The sequence below is a fragment of the Bradysia coprophila genome, chromosome II (assembly GCF_014529535.1).
Source record: "Bradysia coprophila strain Holo2 chromosome II, BU_Bcop_v1, whole genome shotgun sequence".
NCBI classification, from domain to species: Eukaryota; Metazoa; Arthropoda; class Insecta; order Diptera; family Sciaridae; genus Bradysia; species Bradysia coprophila.
Window position 1 is genome coordinate 9,274,117 of NC_050735.1, and position 15,331 is coordinate 9,289,447.

At 36.3% G+C, this 15,331-nt stretch overlaps 1 protein-coding gene across 1 annotated transcript; it reads right to left on the minus strand.

Moving 5' to 3' along the window:
• Positions 1-10,011: 10,011 nt before the first annotated feature.
• Positions 10,012-12,480, minus strand: LOC119082051 (catalase-like). Its single transcript, XM_037191418.1, has 3 exons — positions 12,415-12,480; positions 11,636-11,702; positions 10,012-11,552 (listed from the first exon to the last, which is right to left on the minus strand). The coding sequence occupies exons 1-3, from the start codon at positions 12,478-12,480 to the stop codon at positions 10,012-10,014; spliced, it is 1,674 nt and encodes a 557-aa protein (XP_037047313.1).
• Between the last annotated feature and the right edge of the window lie 2,851 nt (positions 12,481-15,331).

Sequence of the window (15,331 nt, forward strand, 5' to 3'; positions counted from 1 at the left end):
AGAAAAACAAAAATTCGCATGAATATTTCTAACTATTCTGAGCTGGTTGTACGATTACTTCGGAACTACGACACACTCGGAATTACGATTCTTGTTGTGCCAGTGTTGTTTTGAGTATCAGCATGGTTGAGAGTGTCAGAGTTGTTGGGAGTGTCATATAAGTTTGATGTGTCAGTGTGGTTGAGATTGTTAGTGTTTCCGAAGCCTGGGTATGTTATAAGTTTAAGATATGCTAGAGTAAAAGTTGGAAGCTATGATTCACAATCCTCTTAAGAGTCTTAAGAAACAATGTGAAGGAGCATTTTTTTTGGAACAATTTCAATCTAAGCGACAATTTGAGAGGTACCACAATGATGGTTCATTATTGGAACTTAGTCACTATAGTCCATCGGTAAAAGCCGACCCTGAACGGGAGTGTCGGAAGTGAGAATGTGTGTTTAATCTTCTATCAAAGAATGTGTGCAGTGTATAGTAACGGGGCCATAAAAGAATGATATTATTTTCATACATCCGCCACTCTGGCCACCATAAAAGGGTACTTAATAAAGTTTTATCATAATTTTATTAAAAGGCTGCTCACGTTCAAACTTAGAAGTACACCCAATAAGTCACATATATTATATTAACACGTCCTCCATAAACTCTGCATCACATTACTTATTTAACGTCTATCGTACGTCATTTATATAAATCGTTGGTCCAGCACCGTATATCTGTGTATAAAAATGGCATGCATCAACGAACGATACACCTCACTTGAACCGGCGATGTTGTAGTTTTATGAGATACTTCCGCAAAGGATAATCAAAGGGGATTGTTTTTTTTACGTTACGTTCGTTGTGTCATTTTATTTTTTATCCACTGTGTCCCTTCTTCCACAGCGCTGTGCCGGAGAGTGAAGATATATTTATGCAATATCAAATTTACGGATAGTTTTGATGTAGCTTTTACTGGCAATGTCCTTATAGTATTGCTCGGCAAATGGGTACACATAAAGACTATGCATTTAACAGCTATAAGGCAGTTGAGCTTGATTAATGGAGTGAATTTTGAAATCCCTTTTGCGGGTAAAATACATTATGCTACGCTGTTATAAACGCCCGACAGTGTTACAATGTCTGAAGAAGTAAAGTATACCGGATTATGGAAACTGTGATGTAATAAGTGTGAATGATTATTCAAATGGAAGGAAATCAGATTTTTCGATTGCCGCAAAATGTTCTCAATCTTCTCAACGTTCTCTCTGTGTTGGACTTGGTTTATATTACGTTCCATTGAGTCGATGATTTGAAACATTTTATCTGTTTACATCATCGACAATGTTCTCGATGAGATATTCTTCTTGTCACCACCCCACTGTTCTCATTTTTATTAATTCTTTTCTTCATTGAAGTCGCTACATCTAGGTCTATTATTTAGTACATATAGACCTAGACGTACTGTACATGTTTCGTTGGTACTCATTGCGCCGATATAACAGTAAAGATCGTCCTAGGTCATGAATATGCAAAATTAGTGCTCATAAATAACAATCTTCGTGGAAATATATATTCGCTAAACAACCGCCACAGCATTGCACATTTATGTACAATAATACACGTCATTCGTCTAGATGGTCACTGGTTACATATAGTGAAGACGGTTGAGATGATTATAGTAAATACTAAGTAACTGTACGAGTTATCTACATTCGTCTTTGCAATTTGTTATGTCAGATTTAAGAAGGAAATATATTTTCTCAGCAGCATTTTTATCATTTATCCCACAGTTTGAAATAATAAAATATTGTCTGCCCCATGCGAAAGTTGACCATTACATAGCACTTTGCCATTTGTGAAAATGATCAATTACTTGAAGAATATTATCGGGAATTTTCTTTGAATCAGACACACTTTTTTAAATGGACATTTATGATTTTACGGAAAGGGTTTTCCGGCCTGATCATCATAGACAGCAAAATATAATTAAACAATCTTCCTGGCCTGTGACAACTCGAAGAAAATTTTAAATTATCGAAAACAAGACACCTCTAAAAAAATTATTTCTCTTAATGTGGCTGAGCGATGTTCTTAGATGAAAGACAGATTTAGTAGACAATGAACTGGATTCTTTAAAAATATTTTAACGAGTTGCATCCGTGGGTTCAAAGTCCAAATATGGTATGAAAAAAACGGAATTACCTAATTTGGCTCGTTTAATTCTACGTGAAAAGCTTTAAGTTAAGCTGCAAAACGCCGGATAAAATCGGGGTGTACCATAGGGTTGGTCGATTTTCCCAATTTTAAAATCCACAACCAGTAGGGTGTGTGGCTTGAAGAGACGAATCGATCTGCATCAATAGTTTTTGATGTCCGATTACTTTTGAATATCCCATGACAACTTTTACGAGTTCAGCGCCATACTTAGTTTTGAGATTTTTTTAATTTTTTTTTTTTTCGTTGGATTCCCTTCAAATTAGTAAAATGAAGACTTGTAATGATCAAAAGAAACTAAGCGAAGCTTTTTGAAAAAAAAGTGCGAAATTGGCACACCTGTTCCACAATTTTCACATAAAAGTTCATATTTCTCACACAAAAAATCCATTTCGATTCATAGTCTCGGTTTTTGGTGCTATCGTGCAATGAAAAAATAAAGTAAATAACAGAAATCAACAAATATTACTACAGTGAACGACATCTCAAATGTCTCACTGTCATTTTTTTCAGAGAATGTCATTGTGAATTTGCAATGACACAATAAAATTCTCAGAAAAATTTGACAGTGAGACATTTGAGATGTCGTTCACTGTATCGATTTAATGTTTTTTATCTTTCATTCTATTACTTCCGACAATTAAACTTAACATTCTACCATTCTGCACACCCTACCATGAGAAACACTATATTTGGACGTGGATGTTGCTCTGTAATTCATTAATTCGGAAACAACTTTGTGATAAGGTAAGTGAGGTAGGAGCTGACCGGCTAAGCAATTTTTCTACTTTGGTCATCAGTATCTCAGGATGATTTCGATGAAACTAAGTTTTTCCTTCGTCAGAATTTAATTTGATCTGTTCCCATTCCGCATAATATCAGAAATATTGACAATTAATTAATTTTATTGTAAAAAACTGATTTTACTGAAGCACTGTTTTTGATGCAGTAGCTGACCACAAAAAAACGGATGTTTTTATACCTGACCAGTCTTGTTGCAGTAGTTGGCCGCTACAAAATTAAGACATTTTTCACATTTTTCGCAATAATCTCGCATTATTCGACACATTTTCACTCTTAATTCACAGATATTAACCAATTTCAATTATAAAAACACAAAATATCAACGAATTTTAATCACATCATTTTGTACACAACAATGCACATGGAAGGTGATTTTGTCACATGAAGAAAAATGTACGGAATTTGGTGCGGTCAACTACACAAACATGGCATATTTTTGATGAAAAGTTTTGACCACCATGTAATAATCCAATATTAACTTTTAGACGCTATTTATGTTACTAATATTAATTGTCGAACTATTTGCTACCTCAAAACACCAAAACTTTGTCTATTAATAATTCTTTTGTCAATAAAAACCTTAAATTAGACCACACCGATCTTATGATTTTTTTAAGAAATGTGCAATTTTGTACTGAGATGGTACACTGGTTTCATTTTATGGTTTTATCAAATAAGTAAACATAATAATCGCATTATTTTCTTGAAAAAATTAATCTTTAGGCTCTAAAGATTAATTATAACGTTAATTTGCGTATTTTCATTTGTAATTATTTTCCAAAACTGATAAATAATGTAGCTGGTCAGGTACACCTGTACGGTCAGCTATACCCTCACTTACCTTACTCACTGGCGCAAAAGTGTTTTTTTTTAGCAAAAACTTTGGTGTCGTTGTATGCCTCGCCTTCGACCTCGAAAAGAGCGCTTGTCGAAAAGACAGTTACTGAAGATTGTTTCTTAACGAACAACCTTGTGCGGTTGCTTTTATCACAAAACTACTAACTAATGTCATGAATGACTTTCTCAGCATCCAATGTAATCTATTATTATTGCTCACATTTTCATGCATTTCTCAAACTTTGCACAAACCTACTCCATGAAAGTATTCACTCTTTAAGTAAACCTATATAACATTTGAAATTGCTCCTCTGTGCATTGGTCATATTTTATTGTACACGAATCAAGTTAATCAACTCATAATGTTCCTAACTTGGTGTCCAGTTAATACTAACTTTATCCCACACTTTCGATTATGAAACATCATTGTATGAAGCTGGCGACCTAGAACAGTCGAATCACCGAAATGTACGCCATTCATAACACCGGTTTACCAACGAAAAAAAAAGCACACACAGTGAATTAAATAACCAGTCATGACGAATTCCTTAATGGATCGTAATTAGATGTTAACTTACCCATAAAGCCTTATACAAAATGCGTACGGTCACATTCAAAAATAATGTCAAATATCCATTCAGTCGTTTACCATTATATGGTTCTTTGTTGATTACAATGCATGTGACCCACAAAAGCACTAATAACACGATTCATGATGATGATAATGACGGCTGAGTTCTGCTCGAAGAAAGAAAATTGTCAAAAAATATGACATCCAGCGAAATATGTTCAGCAAAAATATGCAAGAGAAATTCTTGATTTTTTTTTGCCCGTCTTGCCATATTCGTTTTCATTTACCGCCAACACACACTAGTTATAGTATCCCACTTCTTGAAAGGGTTTCCTTTTCATTTATGCATGGCATAGGTATATATCGTATTATATATTTGGGACACGATAGCTCGATCATAAATAACGTTTTGTTCTGTAATTTAATGACTCAGCACTTTCTATCATTCCTTTTATTATAAGGCTTTTTCTGTAATATGCCGTCATATAATATACCACCCCGTTAATACAAAGAACGAAAATGTGATAACATCTTCAATATGAATGGAAAGACAGCTTTAATGAAGATCTTTGATAAAACGGTATAAAAAAACACCTCCGCCTCGCCTTACTTAGCCATTGTTTATCGGTATTGTGCGGTGGAAAAAAATCTTTGTAATAACTTGATTGGTGTTCTTTGTGAGTGGTATGTGTTTATATGGAAATGATTACCATCACAGTTCGCAATTGTGGTATATATATCCGTATTATATAAGAGCACTGTGTCGTATTTATCTCGGCTTCATGAGAACAATGTAATCAATTTTCCTTCCGATTCTTACGTTTATTTCATTTCATTTGACATCCAACAAGAAAAGACATTTCTTTATTGTATTTCTGTTCTCATTTTCACTGAGGTAACAGAGTATAAAATAATTGTCGATGTTGTTATTCCATTTCGTAGGATTCATGTCACAAGCTTGTTGAGAAGAAAACAGTGAATTGAAGAAAGTAAAAATAAATTTACAAAGGAATGAGCAACTATTAATGTGTTGAAGGTGCTTTTGTTGCTATGCTGCAATATCCGCTTTTGAAGAAAATGCGCTGAATAGTTATATGCAGAAGAAAAAAGTGATATTTTGATGAATGTGATTTATTGCTACCTGTACGTACAGAACAGAAGAGTTGGAATCGAACTGGTTAAAAAATCAATTTCGACATTTTTAACACTTGTCATGTGGATGCGAAAGGCCGTATTTGATATATTTCAATAATTTTAAATTACTGCCTAAGATCGGGTTGGGTCGTAAATGTGGTTGCGAAAAACTTTTGATCTTCCTCGTACCACTTCAGTTACTATATTTTCGATTACTGAATTGTTGATTTTGAATTGTTTGAAGAAAAATTTCGAATTGTACCCCTTGCTCCCAAAAGGAGGCCAACTTTACATTTTGTCGTATAAAGAAGACATCCCTTGATATAAAAATACTAAAATTTCAAAGATTGAAGTTGGGTGTGAAAAAGATTTTCGCATCTTTAGTATTACCAATTTCCTCAAATGGCTAAAATCTATGTACTGTCGGAGGTCAACTTCCCTCGCAAATGCTTGTGAGTTGATATCTTTCAACCGCAAATGGTTCTGTGTGGTTATGAGTTGATATGTCCTGAAGAAAAACATTCACGAAGTCCATCAATATTTCCGCAAATAGTCGAAACATTCTTTTTGTTATTTTCGAGCAATGGTTCAGAAGATGTAAGATACTTTTTGCTTGCCCCGTATCTCCTGAACAGTACCTATCAAATGAACACCCACACATTTAGTTCTTTAGTCTGTAGCGGCAGTAAATAACGGAAAAAATACCCTTTTTGTCTTTTGAGTATCCACTACGGTTTTGGACTATTTTGAGGCCATGGCCATATACAAACCATCGCTAAACAAGGCATCAGAACAGTCGGAGCGTTTGCTGCGACTTAGCCCCGTACGACCCGTAATCCTATTTCGTCCGTAACCATAATACGCCCGTAGCCGTAATACGCCCGGAACCCTAATACGCCCGGAACCCTAATACGTCTACAGCCCTCTAATGTGTCTGTTACCAAAATGCAAGTCAAGTTGGGCATGGTCAAATTTACTGAAAGTGTTCATTTTTAAAATTGCGCATAGCGCAATTACGAAAGCCCGTACGAAGTACCTCTCAAATAAAACCAACAATTTACGATATTATTTTAGAAACCCAAAATTGTTTGCCAACTTTCTATTGGGTATTCAATTATCTCTCAAATGAATCAAAAACTAGCAAAATCGGATGAGATTTACTCGATTTATGTGCAAAAAACACTTAGGGCCGAGTGGCGGCCTTAGTCCAAGGGCCCAAATTTGAAACTTTTTTGCCACGTTATTTTCGGTATTCAATTACCTTCCACAAAAAACTAAATCTAGCAAAATCGGATCAGATTTACTCGATTTATGTGCAAAAAACACTTAGAGCCGAGTAGCGGCCTTAGTCCAAGGGCCCAAATTTGAAACTTTTTTCGACACGTTCTTTTCGGTATTCAGTTACCTTCCATAAAAAACTAAATCTAGCAAAATCGGATGAGATTTACTCGATTTATGTGCAAAAAACACTTAGGGCCGAGTAGCGGCCTTAGTCCAAGGGCCCAAATTTGAAACTTTTTTCGACACGTTCTTTTCGGTATTCAGTTACCTTCCATAAAAAACTAAATCTAGCAAAATCGGATGAGATTTACTCGATTTATGTGCAAAAAACACTTAGGGCCGAGTAACGACCTTTGAGCCCTCCCAACAAGCTCGCGTTGCATCTTACCCAAAAACAATGTTCAGCAACTTTGTTCTACTCGTCAATACCTTTCATTTGATATATCACAAGCAGCTATTGCGTGCGTATTTCGGTAGATATCGTCGAAAGACTGAAAAACACCTATAGGGCCCTAGCTCTGGAGGGGCCGACCCTACCATGCCCATTTTCGAACTTGACCTTACTTTTGTCGATACCAATCAGGGAAAAAAAGAATTTTGAAAAAAGGTTGTGATTTACTCTAGCTAGAGGGGTCACGGACGGACGGACGGACGGACGGACGGACATTTTTTTTATTGCGGATTCGTCATCTATGAACACAACCAAATGCTTTGCCCTTACTGTCTGCTTCCAATTCGACGTGTTACAAACGGCATATTAATCTTATAAGCCCCCAGTACTTCGTACGGGGCTAAAAATAGTTCCCTCGTCGACGAGCCTGGTACATTTTCAGAAATCTCATCAAATAAGGTACTTTGTGTAAGGGGCCTAAAAAATAGTGTGTGTGAGGCGGAATCAGACTAAAGCAAGCGAAACCTACATTTTTAATTTTTTTTTCTCATACTTTGTGACCCCTAAGTATCTCCAAGTTTTCATACAAAATCTATTACTTCAATATTTTTATCAAAGATTTTGCTATAAAAGGGAGCACTAGATAAACAAAATCGACATTGTTGAACCAATTCCATGCGACATTATGAGTGTATGCTTCCCCTTTCTCTATCAATAAAACTAAGTGTTTTTTCTTACAATTAAAAAAAAGACTCAAGCGTCGAATACACCGAAAATAAATGGCAAATTGAATTTCTAAGCCCAATGAATCTGTATTGCAGATTTTTTTAAATGATTCCAAATACTACCATCGTTCCTAATAAGTAAATCTTCACTTCTGTAAATATAACTTTAATATTGAAATGAAATTGCGCAGGACAAAGCTGACGTATTTCAATTATTTTCCTATCTTCAACGTCAATTAGATTTCAATTGATGTGCCTTTACATTCTCTCATATAATATAATATTTCGCATAGCCGTTGGATCCAATTATATTCACTCATCTTACTTCCCAAATAAATAAATAAAAAAAACGCGCAGATTTGAACAAAACAATTCGCTGGTAATAAACCGAAATTTTCTCCACGACTAAGTTTTCTCGCAGATAGAGTGGAATGTTTAAGCAAAATGCCTCCAGCAATCTATATAGCTAATTTGGTAATTTATATTCTCAAACTACTATGTAGGTATGTGATTACAGGGCAATAAATCTGGTTTCTATTGTATCGTAAGTTGTGGAAAGCAGGATAAGCGAAAAGGTTTTCCTGTGATAAAATTCTCTTGAGAATCTATTGCGATAGGTCATGACATGGATGTGTGAGTGTATATATGCATGGGCCGATTACGAATATGAAAGAACAAAAAAAAAACATTTTCATACACCACCCTCGGATCGCTAAAAAGAAACGTGTTCATATATGAGAAAGTATTCTTACGACTGTGGGGTTATGCGAGTGGTAATATGGGAAATGGATTTAGATAATGTGAAAATATGGCCCGAAAGAAAAACAGCATACTTCTGGGTGTGAAATTTCATGATCGAAAAAAAAAGTTTTTTTTTTGCTCTTGTAAGACAAACTACATACATCATGAACCATTTCTTTTGTTCATGTTGTGTTCTTATTATTAGGTTTAGCATTTTTTTCAGTTTTTTTTTCAGTTTTTTTTTTCGCTTATGCGAAAAGTGTTTTAGTCAAGTTTTTGATAAGGCACGCAAAATATTGTTTCCATCATATGATGATGGTTTGGTCGGTCTATTTACTTTAATAAATGAATACACTTTGTACGGTAACCAGGGTGTTTTAAATGGAAAACCGAGAAGGTAAGAATATTTCTAAATTTATGAATATTCCCAATCTTTGCTGGGCAAACTCTTACAAACTTCAAGAAAATCATTAATCTTTCAGAAACGGTTTGGGATATGTTACCACTATGATTCCGTAAGATAATGTATCAAGAACTAGCTGATACTCCCAAAAGAATTGACAGTTTGAATATATCTTGATACGATTTTCGGAACGACGCGTGGCGGCGAGGATTCAAGCTTGAATTGAAACGTGATTTTGGCGAACTGGATTTAGTGGTAGTGGTGAAAGTGTTGCGGAGCCCCCTCAATGCTATTCCGAACTGATCCAGAAGGGCGAAGAGGAGTAGTCGGGCGCGGAAAAGTGCATCAAATAACCGGACACTATTACCGCCGGTAAAGTACAGTAAGTAAGTAAGTACGATTACCATTAAAGCATGCTGGTTGTATGTTAGGCTGTCTTGCAAGGTATAGCGGTGAAAGTAAGGCCCACACGCCAATGCGAAGAAATTATCAAATTGGAACATTTGCATCATCATCAAACCATCTGACCATACAAACCAAGTTCGGAAATTACCTGTGATAAGGAATGCCAATTGACGGTGAAATGATCTGATTATGATTGCGATTGCATTGTAAATTTGGTGATCTCAGGACAAGAATGTGGAGCATTATACTACGACAAATGTGAAAGTATTGCCTCGCATGCGTGCAAGGTCAACGACATTGTCGAATGTGGGATCGAATTCGCGAAAAAAAAATCGTCAACGATGGAAGGCATAGTGTCGCGTCGTGGTGAATTTTGCCATTAATGGATTAAACTTTCTGAAGGAATGATAAGAATTCCTGTTAATGGACTCTTTCCCAACATTTATGTGTTTGATGATGCTCAGCGAGAATAGGCAGCATTGTAAGATCAAAGATTCTTTGAAAGGAAATTTCAAAACATTTTTACTTTATTCTTTTTGATGTACGCTCGTAAGATTCAAAATTGATTTCAGGGAATCGCCAAATTCTTCGCTGATTTCGTACGCAATTAGTTTGATGTAATTCGTTTGTACCGTTTTGTCAGCCTTCCCCAGAAAGGCGGCAATGTTACCAATAATTCGTTTCTTCTCGTCAGCCGCAACTAACTTCTCCAAATAGTACCTCGGAAGCGAAAAGTTGTCATCGTTACCAGTGTCCACACGATCCACATCACCACTGACCGAAAAAATCGACTGTTTGACAGACTTAGCGCCTTCGTCAATGGAATGGATGCCACCGAAACTGTTCGGAAAATAATTTGGCGCACCAGCACCATTCCCGCCGACATTCATGTGTCCGTCTCTCTGATACGTATTCACTTGGAAGGGACAACTATTTACCGGAATTTGTGGGAAATTGACTCCGAGTCGGTACACTTGAGCATCTGGATACGAAAACATTCTAGCGTGTAGCATTCGGTCGGGACTGGGTTCGATTCCCGGCACCATATGCGATGGACTGAATGCTAACTGTTCCACTTCTGTGAAGTAGTCTTTCGGATTTTGATTCAAAATCATCGTACCCACCAATATCATTGGGAAATCCTCCAATTTCCAAAACTTCGTAACATCGAACGGATTTTGAGGATGCACTTCCGCTTGATCAAATGTCATCACTTGAATGTACAAATTCCAGCTGAGATACTCATTACGTTCGATGCGGTCGAATAGATCCTGTAGTAGGATATCTGGATTTGTACCAGCCATTTGGACACATTCATCGGAATCGAAAAACTCTTTGTTTTTCTGATTCGATATCCAGTGGAACTTCACGTAATTGGGGATGCCATCCGCATTCACCATTTTGAATGTGTGCACACCAGCTCCGTCAATGTACGCCAGAGATTTGGGTCGGGCGATATCGGAGAAGAGATATAGTGTATGCATCGTCATTTCGGGCCGTAAGCTAGTCATATCCCAAAATGACGTTGGATCGTGTAGATGAGTTTGAGGATTTCGTTTACGCGATCGATTCAAATCAGGAAAAAGCATTGGGTCACGTATGGGAAATACTTGGATATTATTTCCAACTAGATCGAAAATCCCTTCTTTGGTGTAAAATTTCGTCGCAAATCCTTTCGGATCTGTGATAGTGTCAGCCGATCCAGACTCACCACCAACGGTTGAGAAACGGACAGCAACTCGTGTTATTCGTCCAATCGTTTTCAGAAATCCAGCTTTCGTGTATTTGCTTACATCGTTCGTTACTTTGAAGAAGCCGAATGCACCGGCGCCCTTTGCATGAACAACTCTTTCCGGAATGCGTTCGCGATTGAATGATTGCAGTTTTTCTAGAAGGAAAGCGTCTTGCAGCAGAATATGCGCACGATTTCCAATCGCTTGAGATGCTGTCAACGATGGATATGTAATTCCATGAGCTGTCTGTGCTAACGGTTTAGCTCGGTTGAAATGCGTTGACGCGTAACACGGAAGCTGATTACTCGATGGTGATTGTGAAGTGGATGAAGGGTCTGAAAAGTGTTCATGAAGGGCACGGTTAAATCCAATTTAAAGTAGAAAAAGAAAATCAAAAGAAAAGATAAGGAAAAATTACCAAAATTCGCTAAACACAGTTTTGGTGTTTCAATTGGAAATAGAGTGGCGCGGCATCCATTAACATCCTAAAAATGTTGATTTCACCATTAACGTTTGGTCTAGATTCGGCAAATCTAGCCTTACACCACAAGAACAAGAAGTCTTAAGAGTGAAATTGCGAATACTTTGAACCGGCTAGCCATGCCATCAGGATTTTGGAAGAGTATTGAACCAACGAAATCTTTGCTTCACTACGAGTTCAACGAGGTATATCCCGCCTCTCTCGGAATCGTCGTTTTCGTGAATTTATTTTCTTGGTACATCAAACTATCTCAGAATGTAGCCCTAGGTCCGAGAAGCATGTATCTCAAGTATCCAACCAACCACAAACTCGGCTGCAGAAAAACAAACCAAATTTTATGTAAGAAGTAAGGTCGGGAAAGCTGAGGCAACTTTGTAAATTTAATTAAAGGTAAAAAAATGGTCGAAAATCGGTCTAAACTTCCTTGGAGTACTAGTTGACATTTTACAAACTGCCCTATCACTTATTGCCAATAGACCCTCCAGTGCAGGTTTTTATTTTTATTTTTAGGACGAGAAACATTTTTCTCTATACAGTCACTGGAACTAGTTCAGCCAACGGTTCGACGTATTTGATGTGTGATCGCCCTAGTCTAGCACTAAAATCCACTAAAATTTGAACCGAGACAACCAGGTAAAAAGAATACACTTGAGGACCACCAATTTTTTAAACAGCTCTACCACGAAAACGACCATTCCGAGAGAGTCAATATATACCTCGTTGAACTCATAATGAAGCAAGAATTTCATGGATACCATACTCTTCAAAAATTCGGATGGCATGGCTAGGCGATTGTTCAAAGAACTCGCGAATTCACTCTTAACTTTTACACAAAATAATGCATTGGTTGATATGAGTAGTGTATACCTGTAGCAATATCAATATTATTCCAAATAAATGTTTGAAAATAATGTTACACTTCATGTTTGGTTCGTGAAAGCCTTCACTTCAATTTTGTATTGAATTAATTTCGTGATGAAAGTAAGTATCGAACAAACTGTACTCGGCACACAACAGAGCTCAACTCAAGACAAAGAGGAAGTGATGGAAAGTGTTAAATTCTTTCAGAAATTTTTAAAATTATTCACCATCGTAGTACTACAGCATAATTGGGTCAATTGCAAGACCAGCTCCGACATCAATTAGAAATGCATTATTATCCCATTTAAAAGAATTTAGCAAACAAGTTTTTAGTTCGGAATCGATGTTATAAGTATACCTGATGCGAGCTACGATTGTGTATGACTCGATCCAATGCACTTCAAGCAAAAGTGGTACTCTAAATAGGGTACTGCAACTTGACAGTGCTCCATACAAAATTTTACACTGTAAAAAGAGTGGGGATAAAATTTCATTCAAAAAGTACTCTATTTGGCAGCTGTCATAAATATCACTTTTGCTTGAAGTGCGTTGATCGATCCCATTATCAAAATTAAAATGACCGAATAGACAAGCTCACGAAATCGCTTCACCAGCAACATCAACCACAGCAGAGTAAAGTCAGTGTTAATTACAGTTCATTTTCGTACAGTGTGTTAGGTCCCTTATTTGACATTTCAAAAAGAAACCGCTCGTGCCTGGTTTATTTTACTCTGCCGTGACATCAACAGAACATTCAAACCAATTTCAGATGAAATTTGATAAAGAAATAAACAAAATTTATCATTACACGTATAATCAAAATATTGTTTCTATTTTCTTAAAAGAGGAAAGTCTGACGTCATCATACTTGTGCGAGCATTCATATCATGACACCACGGTAGTAAGGTGCCGTGACGCAAGTTTTGTAATGTATGTACTACATCGATGACGTCACAGCTTATTTCCATACGGAAAATCATCATGACATGTAAACGAGGACTGGTTATATGTTGAACCTTATATTTATTATGAAAATGAACAGATGTCGACTCTTAAGAAATGATGAGGGCAAGAGTCGTCCTATTGCTGGGAGATTAATTTCAATAAAGAAAGAGGGTTCATAAAAATCTTGATTTGAAATGAATTTCAACCATCGAAGTTAGGCTATGAAATGTGTTACCCTTCTTAATAAAAATGTGGTGCTTGCAGTGCAAAATTCAAATTCTATTTCTCATTTTTTGGTGTTGTTGTCGAAAGGAGTGTTAAAAAAATGGTTCACAATGTCATCTGTCACGAGGTGGCATGAATATAACCTGATGGACGTTTTTGTTTTTAAAGAATTGTCAGATGTTCAGGTACTTAATAGCCAAAATGGTATATTCTTAGCATTTTCAAATTGCCTTTACGACAATGTATATGAAAAATGAGACACAGTTACAAAGTGATACACATTCTACTCAAATTTCCAAGCTCTCAAAAAATGTTTTTTAATCCGGCACGGTACTTCACTGTACCACCCGGTGACCGCACTGTCTGCAGTGTATTATTGTAATACAATTTGTTCGTATCGCCATTATCTTTTAAAGTGTGTTCGATATTTCAGAGACACTAATGACCTACTTAATCCACAATGGAATATTTTATTGATATTTCTATGAAACAAAAGGTCACATAACATCAATAACAACGCAACGCACACAAACTGTCATTACCATCAATCTGTTCATTTAAAAACAGAAATTACTCTAAATTTTCTCCAATTTTCGGTCCAATTTTCAATGAAAAAATCATTTCAGATCTCTCGATATTGTAAATTTTCCAGTATACGTAGAAGTAGATTCATCTTTTTTATTGTGCGTTAAATATAGGTCCAATTCTTAAGTGGACACGATATGTTATCAACAATAGCCCATTCACTTACAATATTTCCATCCACTTGAATTACGCATTGTGCGTTCGTTGGGTAAATCATTCAGAAAAATGTTATCAATTGTTTAGCGCAAGTGAATTATTTAGTTTTCGCTTCATATCAGACATGACAGCCGTCCAAGTCGCGTTTTCGTTGAAGCAGAAGCTGTGGCTTTTTCGCAGTCAACTCACCGCTAGCAGTAAACAGCCTCGATGAAGCGGGTAACAGTGGCAGAGACAGAAATATGCGACATGAGAAAATGCGACAAAGTGGATCTGTCGTAAAATTTGGATTTTTTTTAGCGCAACCATTTTTGAATGTTAATTTTCAAGAATTCGATTTGAATTGATTGAACACAAGAAATAATAAATATGTTCATAATTAATGCTCGCAACAGGTCAAACCTGGCCTGAAACAAGAAAGTCTAATTAAAATCATGTTGGGTTGAGGCTTTTAATTGATTGATCACAGGAATTTAATCAGAGAAAATCTCTTCACATAAACTGAATCAGAAAAAATCTCAGATCTAGAATCTAGACCGACGGGATCATATGAAATGAATCAGGTCGTTGGAGTGCTTTCCTAGGTTCATATCTCAACGTAACAATTTCTTTGGATCTATTCACATAAAACCAATTTTAATGTTTATGAGAACGAGAACATTGGCCATGGAATTTTTCGTTTTTGAAAACATTGAACACCGATTTTATTATTTATGAGAACACTGTCACGGGTGGCACATAATTAATCAATTATTAATATGATAAAATCATAATTTTGCACACTTTTTCACACACAAAACGAAAAATCATCACAATCAACCACATCAAAACAAAAAAATCTAATTTAGAATTTTCACAACT

Bases quoted from the DNA above. Each gene is read 5' to 3' on its own strand.
- LOC119082051 (XM_037191418.1), bottom strand. From the start codon at position 12,480: ATGCCATCCGAATTTTTGAAGAGTATGGTATCCATGAAATTCTTGCTT. The intron at 11,703-12,414 runs GTATATATTGAC...CAACATTTTTAG, and splicing joins TTCATTATGAGTTCAACGAG to GATGTTAATGGATGCCGCGC. The intron at 11,553-11,635 runs GTAATTTTTCCT...AACACTTTTCAG, and splicing joins ACTGTGTTTAGCGAATTTTG to ACCCTTCATCCACTTCACAA.